The following is a 24,097-nucleotide window of genomic DNA, read 5'->3' on the forward strand; positions in this document are numbered from 1 at the left end:
GCAAGCAGTGTGAATGAATTCAAGAATAAGTATGATAGCTGGTGCGTGTAGTATTTGTCCTTCCTTGACGAGTCCCTGACTCCTGGAGATCTCTCTTAATAATAACAATAATCATTACCCATTGAGCTATGAAGGCTCATGCAAATAAAAGTACATTTATCATCCATCAGTTATATGTATAAATTTGAACACAGTGGAAAATGTTGCTATACAAGTTGCCTCGAAATTACTGTTCTGAAATATTCCTAAAGGTGCCTTGAATATTTTACAAGTCAGGAAGTTGGCACAGTTATTTCACATTCAAAAATGACTTCAAAATGGTGACCTTCTTATTTTTTCATGGAAGCTAAGTTTTCATTACTTGAAACTCGCTCCCCCTTTACTGCACGCCACGAAGTATTATTTTTTGTCTGCATATTATTCTTCTTCTTCACCCATAGTCTATGTAGACTTTTGGGGCACTGTAAAAGTGACAGTCCTAGCATACTTATTACCCTAATCTTGTAATACAAGGATTGCTATGAAAATTACTATAGCTAAATTACTTTTTATTTTGGCTCATTATACTACTCTTTTAGCAACTTCTCTTCATTATCCAATAGCAGGTTGGCTGGTGCACCAAAAATATCAAGCAGTTGTACAGCTACTTTATCAGCTCTCTTGGATATTGATCATTTCAGTTGAGTAAATTTGGTCATGTGGTTTTGTTGCCCTATAATAAAATGGAATTTACCATCGTCTTGTGCTTATATATCTATCAAGTCCACCTGGTGCCTACTAATCATTTTATGAATTTTTCTTGACAGTATATCACAAAATTTTAGATACAGCTATGAAATGGCTTCTTGGGTAACATTTTTGTAATTTATCTTTGCTTCTATTATCATCCTATGCTTTTCACCACTAACACTTCAGTGTCTTTCATGCAAAACATTAGTCACATAATGCTAAGAAGCACTGCATTTAAGCTTCTTTTTTTTTTTTTTGAAATCTCTGATACACATTATATTGAATTTTTTTAAGTGTCAGTATGAGATGGGCATCTTTCTCAGGTTTCGCATAATATACAGTACATAGACATATACAACAAATATCTCTCTCTGCCATCTTATTTATATTTGCAGAAATTCTTCCAAAGAAGTATATGAAAAGATGCATGAAACCAACCAAGAATTTTAGAACTAAAGTAGTTTTTTTTTGGAATTAGTTATGTGGTCAGTATACTGGAACTCTCAAGAATTTTGGCATAACCACAGAAAAATGTCAATAAAGATGTATAATATTTTATGTTTTTGTGTATTTGCATTTAGTTAAATATGCAAATACTTAAAGATCATTTGTACAAGTCATTCCAGTATTGTTTTGTATATGTCGACTGAATGTAAATAATGGCAAATACAGTTATTTTGGGTTTCTTGCAATCAGAATCATTTGATGTGTTTGTTATTTTAATTTACACAAACTGTTTACATAATTTTTCTTTTTATATAACAATAAGCAAACAAAAAACAGTGGCCATTACCTTCCTAGCTGACAAAACTGTCTTCGCTTTTTTCGATGCTCTTTTACTGGGCATTGTCCACTGTTTTGACTGCTGCTTGGACTCAGTTGTGTAGTGGTGGATCCAAGTTTTGTCTACAATCACGAATTGATGCAAAAAATCCTGCGAATTGCGATTAAACATTGCTAAATTCTGCTTTGAAATGTCTTTTCGCATGCATTTTTCTCAAGTCACAGAGGATTGATGCTCTGTGACTTGAGAGAAGTTTTTGCTACTTTGTTATAGTGAGTTCATTATAGCAATATTGCTCTAGAGGATGCTATCCTATTTGCATGTGTAAAATATCAACTACTTTTTTTTTTTTGTGAAATTTGTTTTCTAATGGATGTTATTCATTAGTTCAGACCTGTTATTCTTGAACTAGTTAATAAAATACAGTTATTCCATTATTTTGCTTATAAATTCTTGATGAACTTTCAATGTAAACTTTCTCTCATAAAAATGTATTCCATGTGTGATGTTACAATATGCCAAATCTAGGTTATAAATTTTTGCAATTATTAATATGTTTTTTGACTTGCCTTCTGAAGTAAAAACTACATGAAATCTTGAGTGTATGAAAATTCTTCGTATCCTTATAATTATAGATGTATATACATTCAAGGATACTAAGGTGGTTAATTATGAAAATCAGCAACCAGCTGTCCAAATTTACCTTAGCACGTACTGGTTCAAACTCTATAAAAGAACATACTTTTTAGAGCTCACTTGGATAAACATTGTTATCAGCTGACAACTGTCTTGTGTAAGATATGTATTCAATCTCTGAATGTAAAAATCTATTATGCATTCTAACCTTATTTACTTCCCAAAGTTGATTAACTTTGAGAAGTGCATAATTTTTATATATTTTTATATGGATTTTTATAAATTTGAATATCCAAGTTTATATACCCTTCCTTACTTAAATATTCTCTTAAAACCTAAGTTTGGTTTTGGATATTGGGGTTGCTCATTATATCAGAGGCTTTGCAAAATTTTAAGCTGACCAATATACTCACCCTATTCAATTTAGCATACAAGGGCGGTCTGAAAAGTTCTTGGCCTCTAATGGCAACACTATCGGCAAGATTTTTTTTTTTCTTAGTTGGTACATCAGTCATAAGCATCCATGTGAAATTGCAAGTCATTCTATCAAGTAGTTTGTTTTATACAGCTGCCTGAAGCAAAAGTGTTGTCTGTATCCCTTGAAATGGATAAAATAGAGTATCGTGCGGTTATAAAATTCTTTGTAAAAGAAGATTTAATGCCAAATGAAATTCATTCGAAGTTATAAAAACTCTATGGGCACTCTTCTCCTTCGTGTTCGATGATTAAGAAATGGGCTGCCGAGTTTAAACTTGGTTGTACCAGCCTTGAAGATGATCCACGTGAAGGATGTCTAAAAAGTATAACAACACCAGAAATCATTGATCAAGTCCACGTTATGGTGTTAGATGACTGGCGAGTCAAAGTGCGTGAAATTGCTGAGACTATAGACATTTCAAAAGAACGTGTAGGATATATTTTGCATGAAAAATTGCAAATGATAAAGCTTTGCGCAAGATGTGTGCTGTGCTTGCTCACAGCAGATCAAAAACACACTCACTAGAAAATCTTTGAACAGTGCTTAGAGCATTTTAACAAGAATAAATCTGATTTTGTGTGTCAATTTATTATTATGGATGAGACTTGGATTCACCATTACACACACCAAAATCCAAAGAGCAGTCAAGACAGTGGACAGAAGCCGTTGTTCAGCTCCAAAGAAGACAAAGTCAGTTCCATCAGCAGGAAAGGTCATGGCATCAGTGTTTTGGGATGCTAAAGGCATTTCGTTCATTAATTATCTTGAAAAGGGTAAAACAATAACCCGGGAATATTATTCCGATCTTTTAACCAGACTAGACAAAAAAATTCGCAAGAAAAGACCCAGTTTGCAGAAGAAAAAAATCATCTTTCATCAGGACAATGCACCTGTCCACAAAAGTGTTTTAGTAATGGGAAAATTAAGGGATCTGCACTGTGAATTGTTGGAACATCCACCCTATTCCCCAGATTTGGCTCCCTCTGACTTCTAGCTCTTCTCAAAACTAAAACTCTTCCTTGCTGGTCAGAATTTTTCTTCAAATCAAGAGGTGATTGCAGCTGTAGAGGGGTATTTTGAAGATCTTACTGAGGACCACTATAGGGATAGGATAATGGCACTGGAGCATCACTGGAATAAATGTATTAGTCTTAAGGGAGATTATGTTGAAAAATAAAATCATTTTGAAATTATAAATTCGTTTTTTCATTGTTAGGCCAAGAACTTTTCAGACCACCATCGTACTTAAAGTGTATAATACACTGGTGTCCAAAACCTAATGACGAATGATATTTCTGAAGATTACAACCCCAAATTCAGATGAATCAGCTTATGGTAATTTGTATTACTGACAGTTTCGAGTGGGTACACATTCAGATTTTGGAATTGTGTAAAAATGGGTCATGTGGTAGCACTCAACAGGGTAAAAGGCTGTGCTAAGTAAATTGTGTTTGAAGGAAGCTCTTTTCATGAAGGAACGTTTCAAACTTGGACATCTTGCAATGTCTCAAAGACATCACCTAGATGATTTCACATGGGGAAAAATTATTGCAAAGCTTGAAGAAGTCCACAGAATTACTGATATTGCAAGAGAGTTTGGAATCCCACATGGCAATGTATGATGGCGTTATTTGATACATTGCAGTATTTCAAACCAATGAATGTGTTCGAAACATTTGCTAAGAGATAGCACTCTCTCTACTACAGAGTGAAGACAAATCTTTGGTTATAACAGTAAAATGTAATCAATGCTCCATGGCAGGTCAGCTTGCAAGTCAGATCTATTCAAGCATAGGTATGCAGATATCTCGACAAATTGTGACAAGTAGACCTATATGCTTGAAGGCTTGTGGTCTACGTTCGTTTTTCCACAGCTCATCTTGGAGCACGTTTTCAGTGGTGTTGTATCCACAAAATTGGACAAGACACCAATGGGGTAATGTACTGTTTACAGATGAGAGTTGTTTTAGTCTTTCCTTCGATTCTAGACGACACTTGATCTGGTGTGAAAGTGGTACTGCTTACCATCACGAGAATGTTCTTGAATGGGATAGATATGGTGGTGCTGGATTCATGGTGTGAGGAGGCTTTGTGCTTAACACGTTCACTGCCACACTACTCGGGCATAGTTTGTTACCATATGCCAAGCATTTTCACTTCTTCAAGGTCAGTACAGGTATGGTTGAGCGGCATAGGCGCTGGATCCCCCTAGTGTGTGTGTGTGTGTGTATCTGCATCATCACCCCGTCTGTATATACTGGGTAATCAAAATTAAAGTATCACTGTTTGAGGACTTGCGGAGGATCAGCCAGTGATCCAAATGCTGTGAAATTTGCAAGACTACATTGTGTATCATGCAGAAGCAATATCTGAAAAAAAAAGTAGTTCTAAAATTCACCACCAGTGGGTGATATAAACAGCAAATGCATAGAATATGCATATCACACAGCTCAGCAGGTGGCATGAGGGTTTAAAAAGATGGACATAGGATTATTCCCTTCTTTTTTGTTGTTAATATCATTCACAAGTCTGCACGGTTAGCCTAGTGGCTGTGCTCTTTGCAACCATATGCCTGGGGAAGGAGTGTCCTAGGTTCGATTCCCGTCAGTGACGTGAGGAGCTGAAGGATCTTCCTCAGCAATAGCCAAGTTAGCTGGTCTTGGGCATGGACAGTAGGGTTTTTCCCTAGTTTATCCTGGGGGGTTTCATCCTGCAAAGCAGGCAAACCAGCCTTGAGAACTCAACACTACAGGACATAGGATACACCGGGGCATAGGGCTTGACCACCTTATCCTGTGAACAGTTTGAGGTCCGATGATTAATAAAAAAAAATTCTCGACACTGCAAGGTAAAAGAGGGGGAGAAAAAAAAAAGGAAGATGAGATATCATCCACAGTGATGGCACTAACCTTGCCTCAACCTGCTTTGCCTGTGATGCTGTGCTACCTAAACAAATGTCAACAAGATTCACTATCTCCACGTGCTCTGCAACAAATGATTAGTCATTTTGGAGAAATAGGATTGTTGGGAGCTAGACCAGGCGGAGGTTGCAAACCAATCAGTTTATAAGTGAATGAAGTTGCTATTGCCATTGTGGAGCAGTCCATGAATAATAGTATTGGTTCCTGCAGTGCACATTGTATCAAGACAAATGATGTGCCTTACACAACTAGGGTGGAAAAATTCTAGGGAAGATTCTGCATTTCTACTCATTCAAAATAACCCTGATACAGGAGTTGCATCTGCAGGACTTAGAAAGTTGACTGACCTGCCATAGCCATGGATAATTTTGTGGGGAGATGTGAATACCCACAATTGCTAGATATGGGCTAGACAGAACCTGCATACAATCCAACAAATTCGTTTTCATTAACCAGAATTATTGTCTTGTGCACGTTTAACAGCTTCATTTATCATTGGACCATTCTTTTTTGAGGATATTTGCCAGTTGGTCCTGTGACTTGCTCAATTACTGCCGAGAGGTATCGCAATATGATAAACAATTCTGTTGTGCCACAGCTACAGCAATGTCTGTGTAATGGATTCAGTCATTTTCATGCAGGATAAGCTCCTTCTATACATCAGCCAATCCATACAGGAGGTTCTTCGAGAACATTTCACTAAAGCCAGAGTGATCAGCCATTCATTTCCCACTGCATGGCTGTCTCATTCACTGATCTGACACCCCCCCCCCCCCCCGCCTTCGTGACTTCTTGTTCTTGGAGATTTCTCAAAGACAGGGTTTATCAGGGTCATACTGATAACTTGCCATAGTTGAAAGGCAGCATGTGCACAACATCAGTCCAGACCAGTTCGTTCTGCCATTGAACATGCTGTGCAAAGGATGAAGTTTATGGCATACCAGGAAGGGCAGCAGATTGAACAGTACAGCTTGTGAATGGAAGTGAATAAAAATATTCCATTTATGTTCACTTGTGGTGCTTTTCTGCTGTTTACACACACACAGAAAAATTACTACATCTACATGGGTACATCATACAGCACTACCTTAGTGGTGAATTTTGGAACTGCAATTTTTTTCCCCAGATAATGCTTTCGCATAACGCACAATGAATTCCTCTAAAGTTTTGCAGCATTTGGATCACTGAGTGGTGCTCCACAAGGCCTTAAAGAGGGATACTTTAATTTTGATCACAATGTATATGTTGTGTGGGGAGGCATTTAGTACTGTGGATAGACTTAAGATTATATATCTGAAAAATCCTTTCTCAGGAGTCCAAATGTGAATCTTTCTTCAAGCCTCTAGTGAGCAGGTGCTAGTTTCATACTGGTGTTAAATTATGAATGAAGATATTTATAATTAATAATACTTCATTCATAATTAACATCATCTACCATATCATAAGCAGGACTTATTTAAATTTATTTTGTTGGTCTCTTGCTTATAAAATGTTATTCATGTAATTCCTTTTGAGTTTTGTTAGTTAATTTTATTTATTTTAGGGTATATCATAGACATGAAAAGGCTCTGTATTAAAGTGGCATTTATTTTATTTCCTTTATTCCTTTAATAATAATATAAGAAACTGTGATGTATGTAATTTTAATATATCCAGAAGATTCCTTGTGATATCATTTGATTGGTTGTTGTGAGAAATCATGCAAATTTCTCCTAGCGCATGTTGGAGCGTGAACTACTATATACCAAGGGAAAAGCAAGTTCGATGTGAGCTAAACCAGTGAGAACCAGTTACTGGCGGGGAAAAAGGAACGAGTCGACATGAAAAAGGAAAGTAAAGAGGAGAAACGAGTGGGGGGGGGGAGTATAAGAACGGTAGCTAGAGACTAAAGGGGGATTTTGACGTGCCAAAAATGGAATAGAAAGGACCGGGAATCGCTTGGCATTTTAACTTACCTTTTTCGGAGTTGGATTTCTACCAAAACTTCCTAACGCTAGCAGCGGAAAAGTGCAGGACATAGGATAATACGTATAAGAAAAGGAAGAAATGGATAGATAATTTAAACCAAGTGCAAAAAGGTTATACTCTCCCGAGTTTATAAATCAATCACGGAAATAGAAGATTCTTTTAAGTTTGTGTTACTACAAAGTAAAAGTCACCAAGGACTTTAAAGATGTTGTTCAATCTCCTTATGATGTGATGGTGTGAAGTAACGAAAATTAATTCTGCCGAAAGTAGTTTATTCCTAGTTGCTGTATTCAGTGAGTCGAGATTGAATGTGTGATGTGCTAAGACTTTTCCCTCTTCAAGTGACAAATGCTATATTATTAAATTAAGTGTACATTGACTGAATGAGAATATTGAGAAGCCTGTTTGTTGTAATTTAAGAATCTCGAACTTACAAGAACTGATTTTGATTGACTGAGCTTAGAGAATTACAAATGAATGTCTAATGGTTCATGAGTTGTATTCTTTCAGAATATCTTGAACTAGTTTAATATTTAAAATGTTTTGAGATGTAACCTTGGTCAGAGTGAAGTTGTGATAGAAGTTCTTTGTAACAAGAAGAATAAGATCTGTTAATATAGTTTTTAATTATAAATTTTAAGCTCAGCTGAGTAGTATACTAGTATCTTAATGAGAGTTTTATATTCATTTTATTGTAATGTCCCTGTTGGAACATTGTGTTATAATGTAATTATATGTGACACTGCATTAATTGTTTTTTTTTTTTATCTAAGATCAATCTAGAGTTTGCCTGATTTTCTTTCACTGAACCGCTCATTAAATATTTCGAACCAAAAGCGGGAGCTAGTGAGAACCTCGTCCTAAAATCAGCTTTATAATAACCTGGTATAGTTGAAGGTTGATTTATCAAAGTTGCTCATGCAATTCAGAACATAGAGTGGCGCAATATAATACAAATTTTCTTTATGTTCGGATGATATATCAGCCTACAACTAGTTAAATACTAACGAGAGAGAACTATAAGACGATAAAACTTGATTGAGCAGAAGCTACGATCCAACACTGGGCAATGAAGGTCATCAACACCTAGACATTCATGGATATCCTTGTCCACATTAGTAGGCTGCCAGAAATAAAATGTTGCTTTATCAGCTGTGATTTTACAAGTCAATTTCACAGCATCGAAACTTTGAATATCCTATTTCCAATCTTAGTGACATCCACTTTAAGCTTAATTTCACCTACAAAAAAAAAGATTCTTGCAATTGTCTTCCTGTTCTGGATACATAGTAATCAGTATTATATCTTGCAACTCAATACTTTAATATTCAATGTGCTATAAACTGTTCATTTCTATCAAATGGTAACTCAGTGATGAGTTGCCATTCAGTAGTCATCATTAAGTTTGTTTACTCATCATCAATAACACTAATCATAAAAATGACTTATTTGTAGTAGAAGTCAGTTACTGAGTGGCTATATATTATCTCAGTTACTATACTATTTACTAAAATTAGAGACCACTTTTCTTTTCACATCTACTGAAAGCATATTCACTCTGATAGATATTTACATTCCATTTCTCATCATCCTGCTTGAAAGCCAAATCTTTTTCTTTCTTTCTTAATCCTCCTCTTCTACCTTTTGCTGCGTCGAGGTTTCCTTATTCTTGCAACTGCAACCATCTCAGGGGATCACAAAATAATGACATGTGCACGAAGGCATTAACACTAAGCAAAAATGGCTGAAGAAAACAAGTGAAGTCAGTCTTGGGGGGGGGGGGCATTAGGGTACACCTTTAGGACTCTAGGACTGACTTCATTTGTTTTGTCTTCTTCAGCCATTTTTGCTTAGAGTTAGTGCCTGCGTGCACGTCGTTATTTTGTGATCCCTGAAGATGGTAATGTAACATTACCAAAATATAGGAAGTATTAATTAAAGTTTTTAATTAATATTCTAGTATACGTTGTCTTTCCATAAAATCTAACAGTTATAGAACATCAAATTCTGGACACTCACGGAGTAGGAGTGTACAAGGATACTGTGATAGTACAATATGATTGTTTGTATTGTTATTATATGGTGAGTCCAGAGACTTATTGTGCGAAGGTCCAAACTAAATATTTTACACACACAACCTGTCATAACTCTCCTTAAATTCATTCACCTCAGAGAACTCACAGCTAATTCTGGCAATCCATTCCAATCATTCACCACTCTCCACAAAAAAATTCTAGTCTGCACACCCTTGCTAACCATACTCTTACACAACTTCCACAGATGACCCCTAATTCTCTCTTTGTCATATATTGAAAAATTTCCTTTGCATCAACTGTATAAAACCTCTTTAACATATTTTATATTTTATTTCTTTCTATATATTTTTTTTTATCCTAAGTTTCTATTATGTCCTCTATTTTCTGCCTAGCTAAACTTTGTAACTCACACATCTTCAGCTTATCCTCATAGGGAGCATTCCACAGACCAGTCACCATCTTAGTCACTCGTCTCTGAATCCTGTCTGCCACCTCCCGATCCCCCAAGAAACCCATGTGATCAAATCTGTGCACAGTAGTCAAGTGGCCAAATTACAGTCTTATAAGAGGTAAAATTACTTTGCTATCTTTACTTGTTAGCATGTTTTTCAACTTACAAGTCATCCTTTGAGCTGTTTTGCTAATTTTTGCAATATGCCTTCTGAACTTAAACTCTGTCTACTATTATCCCAGACTCCCTAACCCCTCTTCAATTTCCTACAATCCAGTACCATCAGTATGTTACACTGCTTGTAACCTTTTCAACCTGGAGTTCATAACCTTATATTTTGCAACATTAAATCGATAATCATTATCCTTTGTGAACAATTCTATTATTGCTTTCCCAATTTTGCATCATCAGCAAACAGCTGAATATCCTCCTTTAAGTCTTTCCCTATATCATTCATATACAAATCAAAGATTAGTGATCTTAGTTCAGAACCCTGAAGTACTCCACTAGTCACACTCATTCTCCTAGATTCCACTCCACCATATACTATTCTCTGGTATCTGTGTCCTCTTCCCATCCATGCTGTAAGCTTCATATTCATTCCTATTTGCTCTAACTTTTGTAATAGTTTTCCATGTGGTATTCTGTCAAATGCCTTTGCAAAGTCCAGTAGTATCATGGTATAGCCAATTCTGCTGTCACTTTCTTATAAAATGTGAATAAATTACTATGAAGACAGGACCTATCCTTTATAAAACTGTGCTGCACACTATAGAGTATTGCATCCCTATCCACTCACTGTAGTTTTATACTTTTACCCATCTTTTCCAATACTTTATTGACCACTCCTGATATATTAATTGATCTGTAGTTTGCTACCTTTGTCTTAGAGCCACCCTTATGCAATGAAACTATCTTACCCTCTTTCCATTTTCCTGGAACTTTGGCAGAGCTGAGACATAGCTGAACAACTTCATCAGAGGCAATGCTGATTTTCTGGCTTGTTCATGTAGTACGTGGGCTGTCATTCCATCCAATTCCCACTACTGTATTCACATTAATATTTTCCAGTGTGCTTGAATATCTTCTGTTCATCTACCTCAGTTCTGATTTGCATCTCTCACATCAGCAAATGCAAAATCTCCACCTGGATGGCACACCTTTGCAAAATGATCACTCAGCAGCTCAACTATTTCTTTTGTCTCTGTCACCTTCCTACCATCAGCATTGTTTAACATGATCCTACCATAGTCATTTTTTCCTCTTGCTTGCTACATAACGAAAAAACTTTTGGATTTACTATGGCCTGTTTGTCTAATTCTCTCTCATAGTCTGATTTCATAAAATATATGAAAGTGATGAATTTCCATCAGATTGGCTCAAATCTACATTTATCACTGTCCCAAAGAAACCCAAAGCGAATTCCTGTGATGACTTCCCGACTTATTAGTCTAATGAGCCAAACATTAAAAATATTTTTGAAAGTAATTCAGAATCGCATTTATAGAAAAAGTGAAGAAACTCTAAGTGAAAACACAATTCGGCTTTCAGAATGGTTTTGGTACTAGAGAGGCCCTTTTCTGTACCCAAATATTGATACAAAAATGCATAGAAAAAACAGAAATCTGTCTTTATGTGTGTCATAGATTTTGAAAAAGCATTCGACAAAGTCAGACACACTAACTTAATAGAAGTCCTTCAACAAATAAGGCTAGACGAACAAGACATAAGACTAATAACAAATCTGTATTGGAATCAGTCAGCTACCGTTCAATTAGACAACATTACCACCAGTGATATTAACATCAAAAAGAGGAGTGAGACAAGGATCACCACTTCTGTTCAACATATACACAGAGGTAATCTTTAAAAAAGCATTGGAAGAATGTCCAGAGGGAATCACAATAAATGGAAAGATTGTTAACAACCTACGATATGCAGATGACACCCGTGCTAATTGCAGATAACATTATGGATCTCCAAAAACTCATTGACAGAGTATACATAGAAAGCCAAAGAATGGGAATAAATATAAACATCAACAAGACAAAATACATGATCATCAGCAAACATCCAGCCTCATCAATGAAACTGACACTCAATGGGAAAAATATCGATCAAGTGTCTAGATATAAATATCTTGGTTGCTGGCTTAATGAACGGTGGGATCCAGAAATAGATATAAAGACAAGGATTGAAGTTGCACGGCAAGTCCTTCATGAAAATGAGAACACTATTCTGCAATAAAGACCTAAGCATGGAAGTCAGATGCCGAATGCTGAAATGCTATGTGTGGTCTATTCTGCTCTATGGAGTTGAAACATGGACATTGAAGACGACAACCATCAAGAAAATCGAAGCCTTTGAGATGTGGCTATACAGAAGAATGCTAAAGATATCATGGACAGAAAAAATTACCAATGAAGATGTCTTAAAATCCATTGGCAAAGCTAAACATCTTGTACAAATAATCAAGAAACGAAAAAACATCATATCTTGGCCACATCATGAGAAACAGCAAATACCAACTTCTACAAACTATTTTGGTAGGAAGAATTGATGGCAAAGGAACTAGAGGAAGAAAAAGAATATCATGGTTTGACAACATCAAGACGTAGACAGGAAAGAGCAGTGCACAACTGCTCAGATTAGCACAAGAGCGCAGTTTGTTCACCAAGATGGTCGCTGACCTTCGATAGAAGATAGCAAAATAAGAAGAAGTCTGATTTTGCCTTCCTTACCATACAAGTCAGTTTTCTTGCTTGCACTTTGTACTGCTCATAAGAATGCTGATCACTTTTTTCTTTATATTTCCTCCACAGTGTTTTCTCTTTTTGCAGCTTTTGCTTTATATTCCTACCATCTACTAAATTCCAACTTGATTTATCCTCCTGACCTTGAGTTATGCAGACTGATACTGCTACTCTTAAGCAATCCCTGACCACTTACCATGCACTACTGACATTCTCGCCTTGTGCCTTCTCAAGCCATGGCACTTCTCCACAATGCCTTCAAAGTTTGTCATAATTAATAGTTCAACATAAACCCTTTCTTGACAGAAAATTCTACATGTTTGTCAACTTCCCCTAAAAGACTGCATGGTCTGTCTCTTGAATTGTAGGCAGAGGATCTTCCTTGTTTATGGATATATCTTTTGATGCTTTTACCATATCCAGCACTCTTAAACCCCTGGTACCTCTATAACATGTTGTTTCAGGTAATTATCAAAACTGTATAAATTCCATTTACACCCCCCCCCCCCCCCTTCCTTCTTCCAATCTATGTCCCTATAGATGAAGTCACCTTTAATAATTGCTCGGCTTATACTCATAGTGCTAATCTGCTGATGCATGACATCTACATCTTCCTGTGCTCCCCCCCCCTCCCCCAAGTGTACCAGCAACCAACAGTATATTTTGTTCTCTTAGCCTGTATCTCACACTAGACATGTAGTATATTCCATGCAGTATATTCACTACTTCCATATTCACCAGAACACCTTTGTTATCTTTCCTTAAATTATTAATATTTATCACTTCATTTTCCCACTTTCTACACAACTTGCATTTCTTGCACTCACATATGAAACATTTAAAACAAACACTCTCTGTCTATTCTCTCTTTCTTACCATAACTCCTTCACTCTTGGCATTGAATACACAGAACATACACTATATTGTACAAAATCCCTTGTGCTAAGCACGGTGAACAAAGAAGCCTTGTCTGCCATTTTCCTTGTGCATATCATTGCCATGAATAAAAATTTTTCTAAACATCTCATATTAAATTTCACAAAAGAATAGCCACTCTCAGCATTACAGTATAAGATACGTAAGATTATATCCAAAAATAATTACTAATATTCACTAAAAAAAAGGCTTCTATATAGGACACTTGCAATGCAGTTGTGATATACACTATGCTAGCACCCTCTTGATTATTACTAACTTCCTGATAAATTTCTTCTATATCAATTTGTTATTTTCCAGGACTCCAATATATTAGATCTTATATTTTGGCCTTCTGATATGCTTTTTGCTGCATTAATTTTAAACCTTAGTCATCCTCTGGGTCTTTTTCCTGTCTTACTTGTATTCTTGTTTTGATAACTTTTCCACAATTTTCTCATTTTGTTTCAATGACCATATCACCTGAGATTAACTTTGCTCACACATTCCTGAATGTTAAGTTTCTAATTGTTTCTAACAGTATCAAGTTTCTAATTTCATTTTTAATATGATTCTGCCATTGATGCCCACTGTCCCTTCTCCTAATTCTTCTCTCATATTTGTGGTCTCCAGTCTTTTATCAACTTTTATTTTTAGCCTAGCTCTTAGATTTTTAAGGTGAAATTGGTTTGAACACTGCCTTGTACACAGCTACTTTAGTGGCCCATATAAATCTGTTTATTTGACTCCCTACAACATCAACTTTGCTAATTCTGTTGTCTATTTCCATATTTAATTTTCCGTTATCACTAAAAACTGTGCCTAAATCATGAAAATGTTTTACTTTTTTAGTTCTCCATTGAGAATGTAGTTGATATTTTCCTGGTTCCTGCCTATTTTCTTAGTCTTTTTATTACTGATTTTTATACCCAATTTGTTACGACAGTTATTCTTCAGTTTAGCAAAGGAATCCTGTAGTATTGGATATATTTGAGTACAAATATCACTCCATAGGCTGCTTAAGAAGGTCACTTTTTGGCCTCGGGAAGTTACAACAAACTAAAACCTTTTAACTCTAGCCCCCCCCCCCCCCCCCAATATATGGACTTCCAAAAATACATAAACAAAATGTGCCATTGTGTCCCATAGTGGATGGCATTGATTTCTCCACATATAAATTAGCCAAACATTTAGCCAAAGCGCTCACACACTATACTGGCAACACACCATCACACATAAAACACTCAGCCCACTTCAAAGCCAGTATGGAAAACCTCTCACTCTCACTCCAACATACTGACATAATGGTCAGTTTTGACGTCTCCTCCCTATTCACAAATGTCCCACTTAGGAAACCTTAGAGCTCATCTAAGCCAAATTTCCTCCTGATATCTCAGCCCTATTTCAGTTCACAATGAACTCAGGCTATTTCGTTTGGCAAGGAAAATTCTACAAACAGATAGAGGGGACAGCCATGGGTTCACCTCTCTCTCTCTCTCCCCACCCTTGGCCAACTTCTTTATGGAGACTTTTGAAGAGAAAGCCTTAAACTCTGCCCCACATACTGACATACTGACATAAAAGCTACATTGATGATGTGTTCGCTATTTGGTCACATGGCTCAGATACACTCCTTAGCACACTTAAACAACCAACACCCCCAGAATTTAGTTCACCTTGTAAAAAGAGGAAAATAACAGCCTCCCTTTCCTAGACACTCTAATCACATGCCGGCCTGATGGATCCTTGGTTTTTCTCTGTTTATAGAAAACCCACCCATTCAGGCAGGTACATTCACCAGCAATCCCCTCCCCCACAACAATATGGGTTATTAAAACACTATATAACAGGGCAGAATTAATCTGTTCAGATGACAATGCCCTAACTATGGAACTAAACCATATCCTTAATACTTTCTTAGCCAATGGCTACAACCCCCAAAAAATATTAAAATCAGTAAACCACAACCCCCCCCCCCCTCCTCTTCACAATAAAGATTACACTAAATTTATCATCATTCCCTACATCTGGGGCACCTCTGAAAAAATAACCAAAATCCTAAAAAAAATGACCTGACTTCTTGTTACATAGCATATAAAAAATTGGCATCCCTTATCTGCTCCACCAAAGACCAACCACTTCCCTTAGACCTACCTGGGGTATACCAGGTCCCTTGCAGCTATAAACTGTCCTACTTTGGCCAAAAGGTAGGGCAGCAAATATCACAATTTCAGAACACAAAGACTACATCCGTTTTCACTAGTACAGCCACTCTGGGCTCACAGACCTTGCTCTGGATTCCAGCCACAGAATACGTTGGAAGAAAGCCAAAGTAATACACTGCAGCAAGTTTAAGTATGAAAAATTATTCATAGAATCGGCCTTGGCTCTAAAAAATGTTCCAAACCTCAACAAATTTGGGTGCATGACACTGCCCCAAATTTGGGAGACTTGCATCATGAGAACATTAGCCCAATGGCCAAGACAACCCAATATAACCCGCTAGGGATACCATTAGGACTTTAGGAACAACAGTAGTTTTCTCTCTTCTACCTCATTTGCTTTTTGTAGTGCCTGCATGCACATGTCATAGCTGTACCCCATGAAAATGGCAATGTGACATTGCCGAAATATAGGAAGTATTTATTAAAGTTTATTTTAATTAATATTCCAGTATATGTTGCAAATTCCTTAAATAATTTAATAGACAAATATCATTATTTAGGAAAAAGAAAACCAGGACGTCCTCTTAAACGATGACTTCTAAGGCCGGAACAGGCCACGCTAGGCCTAAATCCTTGATATGCATGATGATGATGATGGGAAATATCATTGTATAAAGTAATGAGCTTTACTTTGTAAGCTGAGCATAGGCCTGATGTCAAAACAACTTTCTGATTTTGCCTTTTGAATTATGCAATGAACCCATTATTCAGTTGTATACCTCCATATTTGAATGTTTTTGATCAAATATCATCTACTCTGGTTACTTTCCCACATGTCAGGTTTCTGATGGCTTTCTACCTCAAATATTGATATATATATATACTTCTGATGCATTTTTCTTGAATGTTTTCTACCACTGCTTTATCACCTTGTTTCATTCAGTAATATTTCAAAGTTAGCTACTCCAGACATCTAGAATATGTTAATCTTCAGTTTTCATGTCATTTTTATCATCTCTGATTCTTTTCCAGTACTTTCTCAATTGCCGTGAGAACGTTTTTGATACTTTCATGATATTTATAATTTATATTCTTCTTACCACGCTTCCAGTGATTTTTATTTAGTTGCTCTTGCTTGCGGCATATGATGTTTTTTTTAACATTCTTCTCTGTGTTATATGAGGGAATCAGCTGACTTATTTGCTAGGAACTTTCAATTTTCTTATTTTCCAGGACTACTTCTGTAAGTTCTTGAGTACTGATTTTTCTATGCTTGCTGTCTGCAAGTATAGATAAATCAGCTTCTCTATGTGCCTTTTTGAAGCAGTGTTTTCTTCAATTTTTACAAGGAGTTTTACAATGAAGCTACAAGGATTGGTTCTTGTTTTCAAGCTGTTTCATATTTTCTGGTATATTTGTATATTGGAGTCTACAGTTTTCTGAAAGCTGCTTGAACTTTGATTCTTTTAAAACTTTTGTACATAATTTGCTATTCAATATGATATTCGTTTTTATCTTGCTCAAAACTAATGGATAATCACTTCTAAATTCATGTACCATGTCTAGTTTTGCATCTTGAATCAGCTTGAATGTATCAGTATCAACAAAAACACTCATTTGTTATTTCTTGTGTCATTTCCATGTGTGTGTGCATATCCAGGGCTGCACCAACCCAAGGGTGCAAGGGGTGAATCGCACCCGGGCGGCAACATTGATAGGGCGGAATTTTATGTAGCTAATATCTAATTTGGATTATACAATTCAGTATTAGGGGCGGCCGATAAAAGTTTGCACCCGTGCGTCAAATACCCTTGGTGTGCCCCTGTGCATATCTTTATGTTAGAACATGGTACTAGTGATGACCAGAAATCCAGCAGATTTTATATTATTATTGTTTTGGCCTTTTCTCCAAAATTTTCCAAAACATTTGTTTGTTTGGCATTCGGTTCTCCTGTGCTGTTTAGATCTCCAATGAGAACTAGATTTTCATTTTTGTCAGCAGTCCCTCTAATGACTCAAAAGTTCTTCCACATCTTGCTTACTAGATCCTTATAGGCACAGTTTCATCGTCAAATTCCCCACTTTGAAATTTTCTCATATTACTCTTCCTAAAATTCGTTGCCCATCACTAAGCTTATTTTCATGTTTGGTTTTGAATGTTATATCTACTCTTTGCTTTCCACATTGTCTGAATATAACATCTTGTATTTATTATTTAAGAGACTCTCACCTTTTTTTAAAAAAAAAATTCCAGTGATTGCTTTGTTCCAGAAATGTTTGGTATTAATAATAGTCATATTTTAAGGCCTAAAAAGTATATATAATATAAATCTGCCAACATTAAATATTCCCTATAGGGAGTAGGCAATACTGTTTTAGCCCTAACTTGTGGAGACTGATGAGGCAGTTCATTCTGCACTGGTAGCTATTCAGAGTAGTCCCTAACCTTAACACATGTTACTGTTGTCGGAAATAGTGTGGGCTGTGCAGTTGATTTTCTTGAGTTTACATGACAGAAAACCTGGACAAGCAGGTTTTCTGTCCTGCATGTCCACGACAGAAAATTGCCATATCAGAGATCAACTACATTCCCTTATATGGAGAGCAGGCAAGGCTGTTTTAGCCCTAACCAACTTTTGGAGACTTAGTGGGCAGTTCAGTCTCCATCGGTTGCTAACCAAAGATTAGCTGGCCCAAGACTATTGCTAATCATAAGGGGGCAACTGATGAAGAAACTAGCAAACAAGTGCTGCCATCTTTTGGTCCCTAACTCCGGCAAGATATGTTATTGTCTGAAATAACGTGGGTTCTATGGTTGATTTTGTTGAGTTTACAAGATGAAAAACCAGAGTTTCTGGGAGTAACCTGATTATCTGTGCCAGAGATCTGGTAGAATGGTAGAAGAAATGCTTAGAAAAGTTCCTCCACTCAGCAACTAAACTTGAACTTAAGCCTATCTTTGGGCAGCCTATCGCAGAGGATACAATTGCCACTTCCACTAAGCTACACAGAGCAGTTGGACTTTCATCTAACTTTAATTTTTTTTATAATAAATTGCTCTTAAAATTTCATATTGTTGAACTGAAGGAAATTAAAAAATAAAATTTAAAAAAATCATTTCATAATTTCTTCTGTAGTTCAAAAATATTACTTCTTTCCTATATCACTACATTTCTTTTGTACTTAATTGACCTTGCATTTGAATTTGGCTTTCATTATTTGAAATAGCTTAATTTATTTGAATGTCGAAAAAAGTGATTTTTCTTAGGGCTAAAACAGTATTGCCTACTCCCCATAGGGAATATTTTAAGCATTCATTTGAAAAATATTAATAAAGAGGATATGAATGGGAAATCAAAACCAAACATTTATACATAATGTGCATATATATACATATGCACACACACACACATGTATGATATGTAAGAATGTAGACTTTGCTGGTTCATGAATATGTAAGTAAAAGCTTAAATGGATGTAACATAGTGTATTCATGAAGAAAGAAGCATATTAGGAAATTGGTTTTAGATACTTTATGCAGTCGGTTATTAAAACAACTGATTATTTTCATATCATGAATAAATACTTTCTTTCTTCTCATACCAAGCATTCATTTGAAAAATATTAATAAAGAGGATATGAATGGGAAATCAAAACCAAACATTTATACATAATGTGTATATGCATATACAGGCAACCCTCGTATAACACGGTACTTATACAACGCGGTTGCGATATAACACAATCTACAAATTGCAGTAACCTTTATCTTTTCGTATATTTTTCACCACGCGACTTAAAAATCAAATTTTATCTTCATTAAATTTGTGTCTGCCTGTATCGCGAAGGTAGTTATAAGTAGCGAATTTATATTAGGGAAATACCTTTTAGCATGCATGTACGTCAATTGTTTACCATATAAAGTATTTATTATTGAAAATTGTCTTCGCTTTCTGTAGGAAAGCACATTAAAAATCACAAGTGTGTTATTCTTAAGCTGAGCACTTTATTTTCTGATAAGTTACATAATTAATATGTAATGCTATTTTTAAGTAAAAAATTTATTTTTCTAGTAAGGACCACTAAAACTGCAACGAAAGGGAAAAAAACAACATTGAAAAGAAACTCCATTTCTCTCGAAGAGAAAATTTAAATTTTCCTATGAAATGGCTCAACAAGTCCACCCTACTTGTTTATTGGTGGGCCAGCAAAAAGGCATGGGTTACAGCTAGAATGTTTGAAAATTGGGAATCGATGTTTTTTACCCGATATAGAAATTTACACACAAAAAAAGAATATCGACTTCAGAATTCTACTAATTTTAGATAACGCACAGGCCACCCAACAAATTTAAGACATCCGAATATTAAAATAACTTTTTTTGATGCTTAATACTAGTTCACTTATTCAACCACTTGACCAAGAAATAATATCAACATTTAAGTCATATCATATTCGTCAAACATTCCAATTAATTTTGAAAGAAATGGAATCTAATCCAAACATGACACTGCCTCAAGCATGGAAAAAGTTTTCAATATTGAATTGTGTGAAAATTATTTCTCTGTCCATTAAGGAATTACAACCCCCCACCCCCACTACACTGAATACTCACTGGAAAAAGATATGGCCTGACGCTGTTCTGGAACAAAATTTCATATTTCCAGTGGATGCTGAACTAAGTCGTATAATAAACCTCGCACACATATTTGGTGGAGAGGGCTTTTGCGATATGGTTGAAAACGAAATAGTGAATTAATTGATGAGGAAACAGATTTAAATGAGGAGGAACTGGTATAGTTAATAGAGACGTCGCCACCAAATGGCAGGGAATGTTCTGCCGAAGATTTTGATTATGATGAATCCGTTGAAGAATTCAGTTTAAAGAAATTAGCAGAAGGATTGGATTTGGCAAGAAAATTAGGAAATTATTTACGGATAATGATCCCTCATTGAAGTACACCAGAAAATTCACAAGACAATTGGATATTTGTTTAGCTCCATATTATAAACTTAATCAAAAAATTGTAGCATAGTAGTAGTAAACAAGGCCTTATTACTGACTTCTTGATAATTAAGTCAGCCGAAGTATGCAATGAGAATTATACAAATGATGTCCAAGAGATTTCAAGTGATGACGATGTCCGAGTTCGAGGTTATATCGTAGTGTGTAGTGTTCGTGCAAGCTCCTGATAAGATAAGTATTATTTTCAGTTATTGTTGATAAAATAAGTTAATATTGCGTAGTTTTGTTTGCCTTGCGTATTTTAGTGCGTCTGTTTGTGTGTTTTTGGTGTGTATAACTTATTATTTGATAAAACACGTTGCAATAATTATGGCACCTGTACGAAGGAAAATGGCGGCCAGTAATGATGGTTTGCCATCGTTATCAAAGAACAATAGTATAAAAGAAATGAGTCAGTGTACTAGCTGTGAAATGTACGCTTTACGGAGCGCAGTCGAAGTGTGGATAGATGATAATAAAGGATTGAATGTGTGTAGAAAATGTAGGGAGAATGAGGAATTGAAGTGTATTTCGGATCGTGTGTGTGATATTTTTGTCAAACTTCAGAATGAAGAAAATAGCGATATGACAAGAAACGTCAAGGTTGTACATGAGAATTATGAGAGTGTGAATGTAGAAAGTGTGAATGATAGTATTAATGGTTTCTCAGAGAATAAAAAAGATGAGATAGATGCATTGAATGAGATCTCGTTGTTGAATGGTGCGATAGAAAGGGCAAAACAACAGCTGGAGTGCATGAACAAAAGTCGACTGAATGAACCAACCAATAATAAAAGGTATGACAGGAAAAATAGGCGTATGAATGTGAACATGAACAAAATGAAGGATAGAGTGCTGTATGGAGACTCGTTAGTACGAGGTGTGTTAGTAGAGGATTTGACAAAATCGTACCAACCTGGTGCGACCATAAAGGATGTAACTGAGTCTATTAGAGAGCAAAAGGAAAGGGTGAAAGAAATGATTGTTGTGGCAGGTATGAATGATTTGAAAGGAGATAAAATAGAAATGATAGAAGACCTGAATGAATTGTTTGAGGTAGCAAAAGAAAAGAGTGAGAGAGTTAGAATGATTAGTCTTTTGCCATGGTATGACAGTGAAATGTTTAAAAGGAGGACCATAATTGCGAATGACTTTATGCATGGGTTATGTATGACGAGTGGTGTAGAATTTGTGGACGTGTGGAGTGAGTTTGATGGGCGAAAGGATCTATATAAGATGGATGGCTTGCATTTGAATGGTTATGGTGTAAGAAGACTTGAGAAAGTGTTGCTGAATGTAGTGGATGTGCAAATTCAGGGAAACTAGATTCGTTAAGGGGGGGGGAGTAGATATACAGTCCTTAGGGAGGCAGTTGAATGTAAGAATGAATATAATATGCTAGAGCAAATAAGGACAACAAACCAAAGTGTGATAGTTATTATAAGGCATCACGGTAGGGTTGGGGCTAATGGGGGGGTCTTAAATTCATGTACACTAATACTAGGAGTATTAGGAACAAGAAGGAAGAGTTTTTGGCCATGGTTGGCACTTCCAGACCACAGGTTATTGGTATTAGTGAAACATGGCTGACGGTAGATGATATAGCTAGTGGGATTGAATGTGATGGGTATAGTGTGTTCAGGAATGACAGAGAGAATAAAATGGGGGGAGGAGTATTGTTGATGATAGCTAATGAGCTACAGCCAAGGAGAATAGAAGTTGAATTGCAGGATAGAGAAAAGAGCACATTTGAGGCCATTTGATGTGAGATTGTGGCTAGCAGAACTAAATATACAATTGAGTGCTGCTATAGACCAGGTGATGGAAAAGATGGTGGTGACAATATGCACAAGCAAATAGAAGAAATGAGTGGAAGGAGGGTGATTATTATGGGAGATTTCAACTATGGTCGCATTGATTGGGGTGAGGAGAGGACAAACGGGAGGAAGGAATTGGATTTTATGCAGTTATTAAGGGATAAGTATCTGTGACAGCATGTAATGGAAAATACTAGGGGTCAGAGAGTGCTTGACCTAGTAATTACATCTGAGGATTTGGCTGTAACAAATATGACCACATTGCACCAATCGGTGAGAGTGATCATAGGGTCTTGACTTGGAGGTGGCTAAAGGTGTAGAATTTTCAATTAAGACAGGGTACATGTGGAATTATCGGGCTGGAAAGTATGACAAGCTTAGGAGTTTGATTGGCTCAGTGCCATGGCATGTACAACTGCAAGGACTAGAAGTTGATAGTGCATGGGAGTTGGTTAAGAAGTGCTTGCATGAAGCAATGGCTGACTGTATACCTAGAGTCCGAATAATAAATCAAGTAGGGGTTAAATGGATGAATAACACCTTGAGCTGCTAAAAAAGAAACAACTATGGAGGGAATTTAAGGAGAAAGGTGACCGGCAGGCACATGAACGGTATAAAGCGCAGGCCAGAAGGGTGACGAGTGTGGTAAGAAAAGCAAAAAAGGATTACGAAAGAACATTGACCATGCAGGCTAAAGAGAATCCTAAACAGTTTTTTAGATATGTAGCAAGTAAAAGAAAAAATGTACATGGCAGAATGATTTTAAAGAATGCCGGTGGTAGGGAGGTAACTGAATCAGTTGAGATAGCTGAGTTACTGAGTGAGCACTTTGCAAGAATATATCATCCAGGTGGTGACATTGCAGAAACGAATAAACCAGTAGATTATACGGGAATTGTGGTGAATGAAGTGGAGGTGAGTAGTCTATTGCATAACCTCAATGTCAATACATCTGTGGGATTGGATGGTATACCAGCTCGTGTAGTACGAGAAGCTGCTAAAGAATTGTCAGTACCCTTGACCATTTTGTTTAATTTGAGTCTCAGGTCTGGGTTAGTCCCGATCAAGTGGAAGGAAGGGAAAATAGTTCCACTGCATAAAGGTGGTTCCAAGACTGCTGTTGTAAATTTCCTACTGATTAGCATATCAGGAATCATTGTCAAGGTCTTAGAGAAATTAGTCAAGAAAATAATACAGGATTGGATAGATGAAAATGGGATATTGTATGGGGGACAACATGGTTTTGTGAAGGGTAGATCATGCCTCAGTAACTTGCTCACGTTTTATAACACAGTGAAGGCTAAACTGGATAGGGGTAATGGGTTTACAGTGATACTACTGGACCTTGCCAAGGCCTTTGACAGGATACCACATGGAACCCTAATCAGTAAACTGGAGCAGATGGGGATAGATATAGGGTTGGTAAGATGGATAGGAGG

At 36.4% G+C, this 24,097-nt stretch overlaps 1 protein-coding gene across 4 annotated transcripts in view; it reads left to right on the plus strand.

Moving 5' to 3' along the window:
• Positions 1-22,243, plus strand: part of LOC150105478 (sepiapterin reductase-like) — a 40,822-nt gene extending 18,579 nt beyond the window's left edge. The window contains exons 1-2 of one of the 4 annotated variants that reach the window (XM_090394182.1): positions 10,033-10,121; positions 16,397-22,243. In XM_090394182.1, coding sequence (XP_090250308.1) covers positions 21,172-22,167 — 996 coding nt within the window. In that variant the 5' untranslated portion in view covers positions 10,033-10,121; positions 16,397-21,171 and the 3' untranslated portion in view covers positions 22,168-22,243. Of the gene's footprint in view, positions 1-1,124; positions 1,951-9,944; positions 10,001-10,032; positions 10,122-16,396 lie in introns of those variants that run through there. The other 3 variants (XM_090394185.1, XM_090394184.1, XM_090394183.1) reach the window with 3 other exon arrangements.
• Positions 22,244-24,097: the final 1,854 nt, after the last annotated feature.

The sequence above is a fragment of the Typopeltis vanoorti genome, chromosome 6, assembly GCF_054136105.1.
Source record: "Typopeltis vanoorti isolate ZY-2024b chromosome 6, IOZ_Tvanoo_1.0, whole genome shotgun sequence".
Classification (NCBI taxonomy): Eukaryota; Metazoa; Arthropoda; class Arachnida; order Uropygi; family Thelyphonidae; genus Typopeltis; species Typopeltis vanoorti.